Below are 15913 nucleotides of genomic sequence, written 5' to 3' on the forward strand. Positions count from 1 at the left end.
TGATGCCAGTCTAGCCTTACCCGATGCTACAGCCTCTACGAGTCGTGGTCTCACTATAGGCTGCCGCAAGGCCCGACATCTATGGTTAGAACTCTGTCCTAGAGTGGCTCCATTGATAAGCGGCGCGCAGGCGCGTCCCCACTCTCTTTCCGCTCGGCGAGGTGAGTGTGCGGGTGAGGTGGCCGCAGGCGGCCCTGGCCTGCGGGGGCGAAGTGGGCCTCAGGCCGTTCCCATTTGGTCCCTTGGGGCCTGTGACTGACTCTCTGTCTCTGTCTCTCTTCCAGACCCGTAACCATGGGCCGCCGACCCGCGCGTTGGTGAGTTTCCCGCTCGCTCCGTCGATAGAGAACGAGGCGGGCGAAGAGAGCGTGGCTGGCTGCATTGAGGACTGGGGAGGAGAAGGGAAGGGAAGGGAGGGTGGCGCGCTTCTGCTGTAGCGGGGCAGGGACGGGGTTGCCGCTGTGGGGGGGGGGGGTCCTTCTTGATCTCCTCTTCCCACTTACTTTCCTCCCAGCCCAAGAATCGTGGCCGTGGGGGAAATAAGTCTATCAACAGATACCGGCCACGATAAGCGACGTTCGTTGGTGGCTGTTGTCTTCATAAGACCGACCCACCACATCTGGTTGTCCTCTTGTTGGGAGCCAGAATGTTGGATTAGAGCGGCCTTCCTTGGCCTGGTGCCCTCCCATAATCTTGTTGAAATCTGACCCGTCTGGAGGGCACCAGTTTGAGGAAGGCTGAATTAGAAGGAGCCTTCTATGTCATAATGTATCCGATTAGCAAGGTAGATTTTTTGTGTTGGCTGCCACCTTGCCTCCTTGCTCTTTGTATAAGAACATGTTGAATTCAAGCAAGGGTTGGCCTAGGCCAGCATCCCGCTTCCAACAGTGGCTAGCCACGTAACCCTGGGAAGTCCACAAGCAGCACATGGAGACAAAACCCCTCCTCTGTTCATTTTCACCACCTAGTATGTTAATATTTGGCATTTATTTTGTGCTTCAGAGTGTTCAGAATCCTTTATGTAAACGTTATCCTTAGGGCAAAAATTTAGGTCAGTATCATCCCCACATTGCTGATGGAGAGTTGAGGTTGAAAGTAGTGTTGCCTAAGACCATCTAGGGAGTTCATAGGTGAAGCAAGACTTCCTCATTTATTGATTATTCTTTCTGCCATTGTAGTATACCAGATATTTGGATAGGCCTTAACTTGAGGCAAAGGCCTGCTGCAGAAACTGTTCTTGGTGTTGGATGTAATTAAGCGGAGAGGACAGCTCAGACTCCAGTGGATTAGAAGACCAAATCTCCCACCTAACAAATTCTATTGTAGCCAGCCCATTTCATTCCCTCTTCTCTGCCCCCACCTCCCTGGCCGGGCGCCAAAGTGAATTTTATCAGAACTTGACCCTTATTGATTCAATCCTGTATAATATTAGTTGTGAGGGAAGGGCAGGTAGAAACTGTTAACTTCGGCTCATGCAAGTTAGATTTTCTAATAAGTTCATTTCTGGCATGAACGCAACGAAGATACCAAACAAGGATCAGAGCTCATAAAATAGTGGATACTTAACTGTGGCATATAGCAGTAGCTATTTGTCTTATCATAGGCAAATGTTCCTGGCCCCGAATAGATTGTGTAGAGGTGCCCAAACTACATTGAGGACCGCTAAGGGTTTGATATGGCCCTTGGCGCTTATGCTTGTTCCGAATGTGGTGAGAATCTCTGAGCATTTATAGAATATTTTACTATGCTGCTTAATAGCCCATAATCATTTTTGTGTGAGCAAATTAAATGAAGCAAGGACACTGTTGTGAGGAAGGTCAGTTCTGTTGCCGTGCCGCTTCTCCCCTTCGCACCCCTCTGCCTAATACATAAAGGCAAGTGTTTCTCAGCCTTTTACTAATGATTTGATTAGTGATTTATTTAGCGTGCCATCCTATGCCTGTTTAGACAGAAAGCAGTACTACCATTCCCAGCATGCCCCAGCCAGCATGGCTAGCTAGGGAATGCTGGGAGTTGTAGGACTTTTTTTTCTGTCTAAACATGCATAGGATTGCATCCTTAATTATTTTACCTGATAGCCATAGGTGACAAGAAATTGCATGCAGCATGAGTGCATATAATTCCATGTAGGCAATTGTGCTGGTTGGCTCTATGTCTTAATATTCCTCCAGCAGCCTCAGTAGGCTAGTATAAATTTTTCTAGGCTAGTAACTTGAGGGCCTATGTACAAGCTTGCAACTCAGGACAGTTTCTAAATCCCACAACCATTCTTGCTTACTGACAGTTAATATTATCTTGGGTACAACAAACAGTGTTCCCTGGAGGCAACAAGTTGGCCAACTGGGAGATGTTCAGAAACTAATGGGTGGCCGTCAACATATCTGGCCAGAGGATGGGAATACAATAACTGATCTATTTAAACGTTCAGCTCTTGTGGCTGCCATTTTAAAAAGTGTCCTCTCACCACTCTGTCTTCCTGCAGCTATCGATACTGCAAGAACAAGCCTTACCCCAAGTCCCGCTTCTGCAGGGGTGTTCCTGGTAAGTAAGATGGCAGTCAGCCAAGTTATCACTGGGATTTGTTTTTGAAAGAGATGAATTATAAATGGAATTTTGTGCTTCCAGAAAGCAACATTGGACTTAACATGAGATGGGATTGCCTTGCAAAGACTCAAAACAGCCTAGGCAAAGTGGATGGCACCTAATTTGGCCAGTGGCTTCCCCACATTTGATAGGGAGTGTCAGAGAACTAGCTTCGTTTACTTGCCTGTGCCCTCATGTAACAGTGCTGATGAAATGAAATTACTTTTTCTTCAGATCCCAAGATCAGGATCTTTGACCTGGGCAGGAAGAAGGCTAAGGTTGATGAATTCCCACTCTGTGGGCACATGGTATCAGATGAATATGAGCAGTTGTCATCAGAAGGTAAAGAACGTTAACAGGTCATGCAACCTGCCCTTGCTGTTGCTGTGATTATGTCATCTGCCTCATTCATCCCAGAGTGCAGGACACAGAATAATGGGCTCAAGTGACAGGAAGCCAGATTCCGGCTGAACATCAGGAAAAACTTCCTGACTGTAAGAGCAATACGACAATGGAACCAATTACCTGGGGAGGTGGTGGGCTCTCCCACACTGGAGGCCTTCAAGACGAGGCTGGACAGCCATTTGTCAGGGATGCTCTGACTTGGATTCCTGCATTGAGCAGGGGGTTGGACTCGATGGCCTTGTAGGCCCCTTCCAGCCCTACTATTCTATGATCTATTCTATGATCTATGATCATCATGTGTTTCTCCCCACAGCTCTAGAGGCGGCCCGCATCTGTGCCAACAAGTACATGGTGAAGAGTTGTGGCAAGGATGGTTTTCACATCCGTGTGCGCCTGCACCCCTTCCATGTCATCCGTATCAACAAGATGTTGTCGTGTGCTGGAGCTGATAGGTGAGGAATAATTTAGAGACCCAGCTCTGATGCTAAACTTGTGAGGAGGTGTGTGGGCGAGCGTGCAGTCAATTAAGCCGACCAGCCCCTGTTGCTATCAGCAGCTGGTGTGCACTGACTGCGCACAGCAACTCCCTTGGTTGTGTACGTGCTCTGTTCCTTGTACAGAGCACCTTAAGGGACCTTGGGAACACCTTTGACTCTTGGTGAGGTGCTTCTATAGACATAGCACCTGTGGTGATCAGCTGGCTCTATTTACACATTCTAAGAGAGCTTGTAGTGGTTTTTCAGCCTAGTACAAGCCTTTCAGATCATAAACTAAAATCTTATGCTTTGGTTTCTCATTAGGCTCCAGACTGGTATGCGTGGAGCCTTTGGTAAGCCTCAGGGCACTGTGGCCCGTGTGCACATTGGCCAGGTCATCATGTCCATTCGCACCAAGGTGCAGAACAAGGAACATGTAATTGAAGCTCTGCGCAGGGCCAAGTTCAAGTTCCCTGGTCGTCAGAAGGTAATGTGTGTGGATGGGGCCTTAACTTCCTTGTTTGTGAGGGTGTGGGTATAAAGACATTGTGCTTCTGAAGGTAGGACACAGAACAAAAGATGAATCTCTCGGTACTCTAGTGAGACCTTAACGATTCTTTTTAAAAACTCAATATAGTTGTGCTGGTCTCTTGCTGTTTATCACAAAGAACCTTCCACCTAGGATTAATTTGTTAATCACCTTTCTCCATATCAAAGTGACTGGCTGTAGACTGCTCTGGAAGTACAGGGCCTGTGATTAGTGTTTCTTGGCTCATTGGGGATGGGCTAATATGTGGTAGTAGTTGCTTTTATGTGTTCGTGTGTCCAGTGCTTTAAGAAAGAGCACTTAGAGGCAATTTGGAAATCCTGGGATAATTTTCTGCTGTTTCCTCATTCTCTGCTCCAGATCCACATTTCCAAGAAATGGGGCTTCACTAAATTCAACGCTGATGAGTTTGAAGAAATGGTGGCTGAGAAGCGCCTTATCCCTGATGGCTGTGGCGTTAAATACATCCCCAACAGGGGGCCTTTGGACAAGTGGCGTGCCCTGCACGCAGCATGAGTGCATGATGTATCCATAGGCTGCTCCACTCAGTTCTTTTTTAGAAGGGAGATTCATGAGAATAAACAGCTCTATCTAGCTGCTGTGTGATCGTTAATATTTGGGTGAGTTTGGGTTTAGTGTAACCTTGAAAAGGTGTGGTTCATTCTCATTCTGAAACCAAAGTGAAGATGCTTGTGAATTAGCAAATCCTGTCAAAGTCTCAAGATAATTCCCACAGTATGAATCCATTAAAAAAAGGTTGGTCTGTCGCATGTGCTCCTAAGGAAGGGGAAAACCCACAAAACTTGCACTGCAACATAATCAGATAGAGAATTTCCCTGTGCTTAGAGCACTGACATTTTTTAATGAGAAGATTGGTAATTGTGGGCAAGGAATGTTTCAAGTAGTTTATCTTCCATTACCAGTCTTGCCCTGCAATGCATAGCCATAGTTGCATGCATGGCTGTAGTCCAGGGGTGGGCAACTTGTGACCCTTCAGGTGTTTTGGCCTACAACTCCTATCAGCCTTAGCCAGTGGTGAGAGATGATGAGAGTTGTAGGCCAAACATTTGAAGAGCCACAAGTTGCCCACCCCCGTTATACTCCCATATGCAGAGCTTGCAGGGGCGGTAACTGGCTGGCATCTCGTACAAAACTTGAGTTTGTGGTCTTTGTATATAGAAAACATTCCCTGAGGACAGGACATTTTGAAAATGGACAGCATTTTTATGAGAAGTGTTCTCATTTGTTTCTGCATGCTTGGCTGCAAGGGAATGGCAATAGAAAACAGTAAGTGCAGTCTGAATCAGCTGTCTACTCTTGTGTCGCACAATGACCACTGGGGCAGAAGTGTGAGGAAAGGGCTGAGATATGTGCATGCACAATGTCTCAATTTGCACTTTCAGTACATTCATGCTATACAACCCTGAGATGTTCTTCAACTTACTCAGTTAGGCAAAAATGCATTCTTCAGAAACAAGCTTATTTTTGTATTTCATGGCTCCTGTAAGTAGGACAAGTAACACCACATAAGTTGCATGGGAAGTTCGATAAAACCTCAAGATCTAAAATGGGTTCATAATGCACCAGCTGCATGTTGTGCAGGCACAGTGTTACCCCCGCCTGCTACTGATGAGCACCACTAATGGTGCTGAAGCAGCTATGCCAGGAGGGGGAGTCCCCTGGCAACATTACAGCAACTGACATTGCTGCTTCCATGTTTGGTGTGAAAGCAGTGATGCCCATCAGGGTAGCCAACAGGGCGAAAGGTAAAACCTTCCACCTCCAGTAGCCCAGAAGAAGCAGGTATTGTTGCTTCCATGCCGCTAATGGCAGCACAGGAGCAATGATGCTCATTTGTGGGCAGGATGGAGGACCTAGCTTTCACCTCCCTCAACCCTTGAAGCAGCCTCCTTCACTCCCACTAGCAATCGTGTGTGTGTGGCTGCGTGGCTGCCAGTGCCTGATGTCCTCAAGGCCAAAAAGATTGTATGCCCTTGTTCTAAAATCTGGGACAGTTAATCTTGTTTTCCCTTGGTTTAATAAAAAATACCTTTTGACTTTTTAAAGGTAGAAAATGAGGGTGTTTAAAGGTGGGCAATCTAGGCTTAAAAATCTGGAGAGCCACATAATTCTCATCGGCCCTAGCCAGCATAGGCAATAGTGATGCATGATGGGAGTTGTAGGCAAAAACATCTGGAGGGCCACAAGTTGCTCACCCTCATGTTATAGACTAAGCATTGCATAAGGTGTAAACCCACCCACCCCCAAGCCTCATACAATTGCTTTAGCTCAACTGTTACAGAAGTGTTCAGCAGTGAGATGTCCTGCAACTGATTGTGATTCAACTGAAATAAAACCCAAAAGCAAGTTGGGGTCTGTGAGGCTAATGTGGGATACAGAAGCCACAACTGGGAAATCACATGTGCAAAGGAAGTACATTCATGTTGAAGTCCAGAACTAGATGAGTAGCTTCCTGTTCACTTGGCCCTGAATGTGGGGGAGGGGCAAGGACTTGTACAGGGCCCTGAAGCCCTGACCACTGGAAACATTTAAGCCACTTCTGTTTCTAAAACTTAAACAGGCTTTGAGTGCTATTTTGGTGGCTTAAAATGCATGGCATAAATTAAGGACACTTGTCCACTCTTTAAAAGCCTATTTTTATAACCATAAATGTTCTCGGGAGCCTGTTAGCTTTGCTTAATGTTGATTTATCTTGCCAGCTACTTAAATTAAGGCACTATCTCAGTGGTTGTTTTCTTCCCCCATTCCCTTTGCTTCACCTTTAGTCCAAGGAGCAGAAGGACGCCCACAGACTTGGAGCTCTCGCTGGGCCCTGGGGGTAAGCCGCAGGTTCACCTCCACAGGATAGTGATCGCTGATTTCTAAGGCCTGTTGAAATGATAGATAGGTGCAGGTTACCCAGGTCTCCTCATCACATTCACACCAGCAGTTTGCACTGTGGGCAGTGTGTGTTTCTTTTGACTTTGTTGAAAAGCCCGAGTGCACCCACCTCTTCTTCAGAGAGTCCAAGCGCTCGTGTGAAGTTGAAAGGCTTAGCTGACCTGGGCACAACAGCCCTGCGTAGCTCTTCCCCATGGACTATGATCCTAGCAGAGAAGGACAGAGTGTAAGGGAGCGGGGGGACTTGGAGAGCTCCATTGTCAGCCCCCAGCAAGATGAGTGGGTTACTCTGCAGGTGGACCAACCTGTGTTGAAGAAAGCAGGAGTCTGTGGCATGCCTGAACATGAGCTGGAGGGCTGCTGGACCTGGTGGTGGCATAGATTCAGGAACACCCTGCCTGTCTCTAGCGCTGCATTGCTGTCTGCTCCCCATCTCATCAGACTTAAGAAACAAAAGGCATGGGGAAGGCTGCATACGTATGTACTATAGTCCACTCTACAAGTAAGGGGAAAAATTTTTCCTTCCCCATCCATTGCCCTAAGGAGCAAGAGCCTAATTCAAGCAAAAACAGAAGCAAGGGGAAGGTCAGCCTGGCCCCAAGTGCATTTAAATACCTGCTTATAGTTCACCATTTGTTCTGGCCTTGAAAACCGAATTTCCCTCTTCCTTTTCCCTCCACTTGTGTATCTTGTCATTTTAGTTTGTAAGTGTGATGGGAGGGCCTGTCTCCTTTTTTACTGTTAGCCATTTTGGGAGACAATTATTATAACAATAGTAATAACAATGCTTTAGAGACCATTTGTGGCATGCTTGCCCAAAAGGCTGGCGACACGGGTTGCTTTTGTGAATGAGGCGGAAAATTCCTTTAGAGAAAGGAGCTGGCTGGTGCTGGAAACGTGGCTTTGGTACCTGTCGTAGGCATAGCACGTCCGGTGGCTGACTGTGGTGTCTTCTTTGTCACCGATGAGCCAGTGGAAGGCAAGGTGATTGCGCAAGCGGATCCCAGCCCACGCACTTGCTGGGATGTAGGCACCAGCAGCATTCAGGTCTCCCAACACCATCACGTTCTGCTCAGATTGTAGAGGGGGAGGGTTGTGCGTGAGTATTCACTGGCTCATCTACTTCGCAACGTCCTCCACCCAAGCCCCCCATAACGTACTTCAGTTTTCCACTGTTGCATCAGTTCCATGCACACTCCAAAGAGCAGGTCGAGCTCATGGGCAACTTCCCGAGGACTAGAGTGGTGTAAGAGTAGCACAAAGTCCAGGATGGCTGTGGGAGGGAATGGTAGAGTTTCTACTTCCAATCCTCTCCTCCCCCAACCCCAGCGCGCACACACACACACCAGTTGCTTTCCCTCATCTTAGCTTCTGTTTACTTTTGGAATTTGTTTCCCCCCGCTCTTTCCTCTAATCCACCACATTCTCTGAGCACCACTAAACCATGTTTATGCCATAAGAGCATTAAAAACAACCCAACGTATAATGTGGCACTGGATGTAGCATTCATTTTTTTCTTTTTAAAACGCATGTTTCTAGTCCTTATGGCTGCAAAGATAGGCTTGAAAGTGCACATAGGAAATGCCAGCTGAAATCTCAGAAGCAGGATCAGTTTCACTATAAGAAGGCAGGAACAGGGCTATAGTAACCTGCATTTCTCTTGTGTTTTTTCCCATGATTAGCACAGCAGAACAAATTTTGCAAAATAGTAAAATTAGCCAGAGGAATTACTGAAATGTGGGTAACATACATAATTTATACTGGTTGCTGAACTTAGCCTTTTTTAGTCCAGAATTTTATTTTAGAATCTATGAACATGTGTCCAGAACTATCTCTTGGAGCCCCACATAGAGACACTGGGCTTTACCTGTGTATGAAGAGTGGAAGCGTGCAGCAAAGGGCCCCCTAGCAAAGACCTTGGAGTCTCTCGCATCCTCATCCCCAAACTGGCACGAATCAGTAATGGACACAACATCGATCCTGTCAATCAGAAAAATCAACAAAAGGAAGATGTGTCCAAGGAGGCTTCATAGCTCAAAAGGTGGGGAGTGCCTCTCTCGACTCTTGCTTTCATAGTTTGGTCCACTGTATACGAAGGCAAACTTGGATCTGGGTCTGCTGTAGACTCCTTGCATACTCTTGAGTGAGTGATACTTGGGTCTAGTTCTTACTGAGGTGGTGCACCTTGTGTCTGGGTTTATACCACTTCAGAGACTGCTGGTGGAGGCTGTCATAACTGAATAGTTCTCCATTCTCTCTCTTGTAGATATAGGTAGCTATATCTATATTCTGCACATGGAAAACTAGCCTAGCCATCCTGCCATGCTAGTTTTCTCTGTGGAAGGATTTGTTTATTCAGTTAGCAGTCTGAAGTGGTTCAGCTCAAACACTGGTTTACAGCTTCGGTGAGAAATAGGCCTCAGTTCCCCTTCTGTGGTGTTGTAAGGGCTAACAATAATGTGCAAGCATGGTGTAGTAGGCAAAAGTTGGACCTATGAGGATTTGAAATCCAGGTTCACATCGCTGGTCAGCCGAGAAGCTCATTAGGTGGAGGTTGGGAAGTTATGGCCTCGCAGCACCATCTGTCTAACTGGATTGAGAGGGTAAAATGTAGATCTGGAGGAAGGGTGGAATATAAACAATATTGTAATGCAAATTTTAAATGTGTGCTGTACAACTGGTTAGCGGTTAAAATATCCTGAGGAGATTTTCTTGGCTAGAGCTAGATTTGGTTCTGGGGGCTCTGGCTGAATGGTGTTCCAGCCCCCCTCACAAAAAATTACCGATAGACAAAGACATTCTGTTCCTTGTAGCTGCCTTGCCCAAGCCTCTTGCTCTCCAGGTGGCTGTAGTGATGAGAAGGATCATACCTGCCAACAAGAGAGAGCCCATGATGCCATGTTGAAGCCCCATATGGCCTCCCAGAACAGGAAATGCAACCCCGGGGTTCTGTGAGGGTTCATTTCTCCTTACATTATTGCTGCTGCTATTTATTACATATCTCTAGTGGCCAATTGCCAAGGCTCCCTGGGTGGTTCACAAAACAAAACTTAAAACCATAAAATACAATAACATAATAAAATATAATAAAACCTTAAGTTTAAAAGAAAATAAAAGCAGAGCAAACGCCAGCAGTGCAAAGATTAACTAAAAATGCGTTAATATAGTGTTTAAAACTGAAGGACTAAAAAGCCTGGAAAAATAAGTCTTCACCTGGTGCCAAAAACATCACAACGCAGGCACCAGGCACCTGTGGAAGACATGCTGCCACTAGGGTGGTACCACTGAAAAGGCCCTCTGTTTTGTAGCCACCTGCCTTGCCTCATTTGGTAGGGGTACCTGGAGAAAGGCCTCTAAAGATACTAGGATCCTGCCAGACAATTTTTCATGTAACCTTTCCCCAAGACGTTTAGGGCTTTGTAGGTTAATACCAGCACTTTGAATTGGGCCCAGAAACAGTGCAGATCACAAAGCACTGGTGTAATATGATCCTATCAACCAGGCCCTGCTAGCAATCCCATTGCCCTGTTTTGGGCCTGCAGAAATTTCCAGACTGTTTTCAAAGGCAGCCCCACATATAATGCATTGCAGTATTCCAAAATCATCTGGGTGTCTTAGAATCTACAAAACATGAAAATCTGCGAGACACAGAGACTATGGCTGGTCCATACACATAGAAGCAGGGCTGTCCCAAAACATTTTGCTGCCTGAGGCAGGACAGCAAATGGCTTCTCCTACCCCACACAAGTCAAGGCGCATTGTACCCAAGGATGGCCAAGTTATTTTGGCACTTGATGCAGAAAATCCCACAAGCCCCTCTCCCGGCCTTTGAGAATGAGGTGCTAGAATCCAGAGCTGGCAGAATGGACTGTACCACTTCTGACTGCAAATGGGGAGGTTCCTTTTTAGAGGCTCCCCCACCTAAAACACCCCGTGAATCAAATCACACTAGCACATCAGGAATAAAGATCCTAGTTCAGCCTGTTCCTCAGTGTGCTAGTAGGCCAGCATTCACAATGGGTTTCCTCCACATGCAGCCTGAAGTGGTCCTGACTGTTATGCTGCCGCATTCTGCTGCACAGGTAGACCAGGCCTACGATTGGAGGAGGCATCCATAGGTACCTGTTCAGCTCCTGCAGCAGCATCCGAATAGCTGAGCCCCTGGAGTCGCGCACCTCTTGCACGGCACAAATATCACAGCGAGAGAGGATCTGTCAGAGGGAGAACAGTGGGTGGTCAGAGCCTGAAGCTAGAAACAAGCTTTTTGCCATGTCTCCTCTGCTGCTGGGGTGCTGTGAGTACCGGCCATCACTGCCCTGACGAAAGCCAACAGGGAGAGTGTGGATAATGTGACATGGGGCAAGCCAAGGCAGAGATTTTGCCTGCTTTAATGTCCCATGTCAACAGTCTGCCTTTTCTATTGAAGACTGTACACTGTTCCCATCACAATATGGGGAGTAACCATGTTGCGAGAGAAACCAAGGTGACAGCAGACAGCAGGAGCTTCCAGAGCAGGGCCAGCATCAAAGGTAGGCATGGTTGGGCACCTGCCGAGGGCCCACACCCCAGTAGGGGCCCAATGTCAAGAGCCCCCTGAAGTTGTTCCTCCTCACCATCACAACCGGGTTGTTCACCTCCTCTTGCTCTGGCTCAGGTAATAGTGGTGGTGTGAAGGAAAGGGGAGAAGTAGATGCCACTGCCACTTTGCTCACAGTAATGAGGAGGAGGAAGAACAATAGCAGCTGTGAGAATATAGATTCACTGAGGGAGGATGCCGACTTGCCCAGGGGCCCCCAAAAACTCAGAGCCGGCACTGACTATAGTAGAAGAGGCTAGACATCACCCCTCTTGTCTCTGCTGGAGCCCTAAGAACCACTAGAATGAGTGAGTGGGGCATTAGGGCTGATGAACTGTTACAGGTTGAGTTCTTCCTTAGGGAAATGGAAAACACCTGGTTTCCAGAGTGGCTGGATGGATATATCTCTGCAGCTTCGAGAGGCTCTTCAGAAGTAGCAGGAACAGCCAGAGCACAGGGGGAGAGACTAAACATCACCCCTCTTGTCTCTGTTAGAGCCTTAAGAACTTTACCAGAAGAAGAGAGTGGGGCGCAGAGAGATCAGCTGCTGCAGGTTGTAAGAGGTCTGGTCACTTGGTGCTCCTGAGGGAGCCATTTGCTGGCTGTGTGGTTTGTTGATGCCACGATGCATTGGGAAGGTCTGGGATATTTGGCTCTACCTTATGCGTTACTGATAAATAATAATGGATATAATGTTTTGATTATAGATATTGCCTATTTTGTGCTGAATTTTAAATGGTGTTAGTATTAGTGAAATGAACTGGTATACTGATATGCATTCTTGTTTGTGTTGTGAGCTGCTTTGGGCACATTTTGTGAAAAAGTGGCATACAAATTAAGATGGTGGGGATGATGCTATCCTGCTATATAGTGGGGGGTGGCAGGGAGACATTGGCAGTATTTGCTCTGGATCAGGGGTGAGCAACTTGTAGGTCAAAACATCTGGAGGGCCACAACTCCCTCAGCCCTTGCCAGCATAGCAAAGGATCATGGGAGTTGTAGGCCAAAACATTCGGAGGCCACAAGTTGCCCACCCCTTTCCCATTCCCTATCTTGCTTGTTCTCTGTTGGCCTTGACAATACAAGTGGTTTAAAGTGCTCTCAAGTGTGCAGCCCTAAGACCTGCAGGCTGCAAGGGGTTAGCTGAGTTTCTGAGAGGAATGCTAGCAAGCTCACTCTCCCTGGCATTTCCAATGGTCAGTGAACTTCCAACTGCTCTGGGGGCCTTGGCAGATGCCCAGCCATACCAACCACTGACACTAGTGGATCTGGCCATTGGTGATAATGCAAAGACAACAAGAAAGACAGCCAAGAGGTGTTTTGGATCTGCTTTCTCTTTATATTTTGTGTCTTGTCCTGCCCAGGAAAGATACTAAGGCTGCAACCCAAGTAAATGCATTTTAATCAGTCATTTGTATGTTAAAGGGTGCAATTCTATGGTCCCTGGGAGGGTGTCTGAGGTCCATAGGATGCTGTGGACATCCCCCTCCATTGTGGGAGAGGGACATCCACCTACAAAGAGGGTGGTCTGCCTGCTGAGGTTCTCCCAGGGCGGCTGCAGTGCTCTGCCATCGGTAAGGACAAAGGGGATGGGGGGATTCCAGGGATGGATTGAGGGACACTTTGCATCTGCCAGATCCAAAGCTCCCTAGTTTCCTGGATGCTCCCTTGGAACAGGGGGAACACCACACCATCTTTGAAGCCAACGTCATTAATTTCCCTCTGACTGGAGACAATGGGAGGGACATTTTCAACTAAACAACAACAAAAGGTTGGGGTGTGGGGAGGAAAAAGCCACTCCCCATTCTTTCCAACCTAGCCAGCATGAGCCCAACAGAGCTAAGGAAATAATGGGTCACCCACCCTGGTTTCTCCCCTGACCTCTAGGATTGCTCTACCCTTTGGATGAAGCTCTCAGTTAAATTTGCATGCATTTGGGTATTGGTAAAAACCATTCCTGAAGCAAGATGCATGCTTCCTGCCAGCATCGTTTTAGGAGAGGCATCCCCTCCTGCATGAGAGAGAAAGGGGAAATGCCGCTTCCAAGATGGCACTTACCATCTGCAGGTTTTAGAAGTACTTGCATTAAAAATAATAACTTTTAAACATCTGCTGCCCAATTAATTGGGAGCACCTCTTTAGTCGAGTGAAAATATTTAAAATGAATTAATCCGATTAACTGATTAAATGCTGCAGCCCTAGAGAACTCAAACCTTGTTTCTCCTTGGCTCCTAGCTGGCCTCAGCACTCTTTGTTTTGTAAATTAGGGTTAACTTTAGTGTTGTCAACATTTTTTGTTTTTGCAGGCCCTGCTCTTGTGCCTTAAGCAAACAGTCTGGCATAGAGACATTTACAGAGACAATTTTCCCCACCCCTTTATCCCAGGTAAGGAAGAACTTTGCTTGCCAACTGCTTCTTATCAGGCTGTTGCTAAAGGCACACATGCAGAATCAAGTGAAAAGGTGATAGCAGTCTGCCTTGAAAAGTCATACCATTAGCTTACTGGAGCCTGGGATCCGCACTTGGTGTGAGCAGAAACACCATTTAGGACAGGCAGTTGCTCTCTTCCTCCCGCCCACGCTCCAAATCCATCCCAACTGCACCACCACTTGGGAGCAGGAATGTTTTCAGGGGTGCCAAAGAAGCAGTGTGTGATTGGGGAGCCCTGGATTGCTTCTAGTTTCACAGATGAGGGGTGCAAATCTTGCATTGAATCCAACTGCTTTGAGATGTTCACCTACGCATCCTCTGCGGCATTGCAAGACATCCTGGGGTGTGCACCTCTTGGTTCACGCTGCTGCAAAGTGTCTTAGGCCAACCCTGCCGCACCCCTTCCCCATCCCTTCCCCATTCCACATGCGGTTAACATGTGTTAACAGAGAAGCTGTCTTATACTGTCAGATCATTGGTGCATACAGCTTAGTGCGAGACATCCAACATCATCTGAGCAGACTTCCATATACACAGGAAGACTTCTGTCCCCTTCCTTTCCTCCCATATCTGCTCTGGAGGGTTTCCTGGGGGGCACAGTGGGGGAAGGGGAACTCATTCCACCAGCGGTGTCCATTCCGCTGATAGATAGACATGGTTGGATGCAACCCAACAGTGCGAAACCTGGTGATTTCCAGATGTTTCAGACTATAAATCACATAATCCCAGACCATTAGCCATGCTGGCTGGGGCTGATGGGGGTTGCAGTCTAAAACATCTGGAGGTCACAAGGCTCAGAGCACAACACAGAGCGTTCAGATGGACTGGGGTCTTTCCCAATTTCTAGTCCTGCCTGAAGATGCCGGGGATTGAATGTGGGACCTTCTGCAAGCAAAGCAGGTGCTCTTAACACTGCTGCAGTCAGGAGATAGTATGAAGTAGCACCACATGCTTTTCAAACGTGCTACATATTTGCAACTAAATCTTCCTTTTGATATATCCAAGAGCAGGCCTTTGAATCTTCCTGTGAATCAGGCGCTTCCTCGGCCAAAATGGCACCTCTGCTCAAAACATCTTTTCGTTACAAGGTCTTGTATCTCTCATACTATGGATCAGTCACGATTTTTTTCTCCCTACCCTTTGTTCATATTCACCTATTGTTGAACCAGCCTTCCCCACGTTGTTGCCCTCCAGATGTTTTAACTCCTATAAGGCCCAGCCAGCATGGCCAATGTTCAGGAATGCTGGGGGTCGTAGTCCTAAACATCCAAAGGGCACCAGGTTGGGGAAGCCCATGTGTACCTTGCACTTGCAGCCTTTTGAAGAGGACATTTGTGCGCGATGTTTTTGCCTATGAGTAGGCCCAGCTGTCTCCAGATCTCCTGGGTTGGGGATACATCATTTCTAGCATGGCTGAGAGCCGGCACTCTCCTTGAACAGATGTAGCACAGCCGCTAGCATTGCCTCCACCTGAACCATTCACAGACTGACCTGGACAAGAGCTCCCATGACCCTCCAGTTTGCTGCCTTGGCTCTCCCAAAGCTGCGTATGTTGAAAGCACAGATTTTGAAGGTTGCAACCACAAGCTGCTCGCCCAGCAAGAAAAGCAGGAAGGTGAAGGCTTGTGCCATGGCCCTGGCACATCCTACGTGTCCTGGATGCATGTGTCCAGCTGATCAGGAGGAGAATGCTAGTCCAGAGGGACTATATTGCCACATCAGCAGCTGGCCGGGCAGGGCAGGACACAGGCCTTTATGCTGACTGCTGAGTTTGACATGTGACAACCTAGCAGAGAAAGTTCTGGGCTGCACCAGCAGGATATCACTGGCTGCTAAGGGGGAATGGAACCCCAGAAAGTAGATCCCCACTTTCTCCTCCTCACTCTCCACTTGATTCCCCTGCCCTTCCAGAAAGTCATAAATCATCCTTCACAATGCACTAATTTCTTGAACATGGAGCCTCAGGGGTTTTCTAGGAGCACCCCTTGGTCAAAG

The 15913-nt window shown here is 47.5% G+C and overlaps 2 protein-coding genes and 1 non-coding gene across 4 annotated transcripts; 2 read left to right on the top strand and 1 right to left on the bottom strand.

Annotated features, from left to right (window-relative positions):
• Window positions 1-111: 111 nt before the first annotated feature.
• Window positions 112-4605, top strand: RPL10 (ribosomal protein L10). Of its 2 annotated transcripts, none has more exons than XM_084836068.1 (7): window positions 112-161; window positions 285-317; window positions 2483-2541; window positions 2818-2925; window positions 3302-3440; window positions 3789-3951; window positions 4372-4605. In XM_084836068.1, the coding sequence occupies exons 2-7, from the start codon at window positions 295-297 to the stop codon at window positions 4525-4527; spliced, it is 648 nt and encodes a 215-aa protein (XP_084692194.1). In that variant the 5' UTR covers window positions 112-161; window positions 285-294; the 3' UTR covers window positions 4528-4605. The 2 variants fall into 2 exon arrangements, with proteins under 2 accessions (XP_084692194.1, XP_084692195.1); XM_084836069.1 differs by having other exon boundaries at window positions 144-173.
• Window positions 3503-3636, top strand: LOC146353259 (small nucleolar RNA SNORA70). The gene has a single exon (XR_014788691.1). It is a non-coding gene; the product is annotated as a small nucleolar RNA SNORA70 (small nucleolar RNA).
• A 2098-nt stretch (window positions 4606-6703) lies between the features above and the next one.
• On the bottom strand, window positions 6704-15550 carry LOC146353260 (deoxyribonuclease-1-like). Its single transcript, XM_084829706.1, has 8 exons — window positions 15410-15550; window positions 11035-11123; window positions 9696-9782; window positions 8780-8892; window positions 8073-8185; window positions 7823-7980; window positions 7022-7118; window positions 6704-6900 (listed from the first exon to the last, which is right to left on the bottom strand). The coding sequence occupies exons 1-8, from the start codon at window positions 15548-15550 to the stop codon at window positions 6754-6756; spliced, it is 945 nt and encodes a 314-aa protein (XP_084685832.1). The 3' UTR covers window positions 6704-6753.
• Window positions 15551-15913: the final 363 nt, after the last annotated feature.

The sequence above is a fragment of the Heloderma suspectum genome, chromosome 2 (genome assembly GCF_057233095.1).
Source record: "Heloderma suspectum isolate Gila_16-S chromosome 2, 16-S_ref, whole genome shotgun sequence".
NCBI classification, from domain to species: Eukaryota; Metazoa; Chordata; class Lepidosauria; order Squamata; family Helodermatidae; genus Heloderma; species Heloderma suspectum.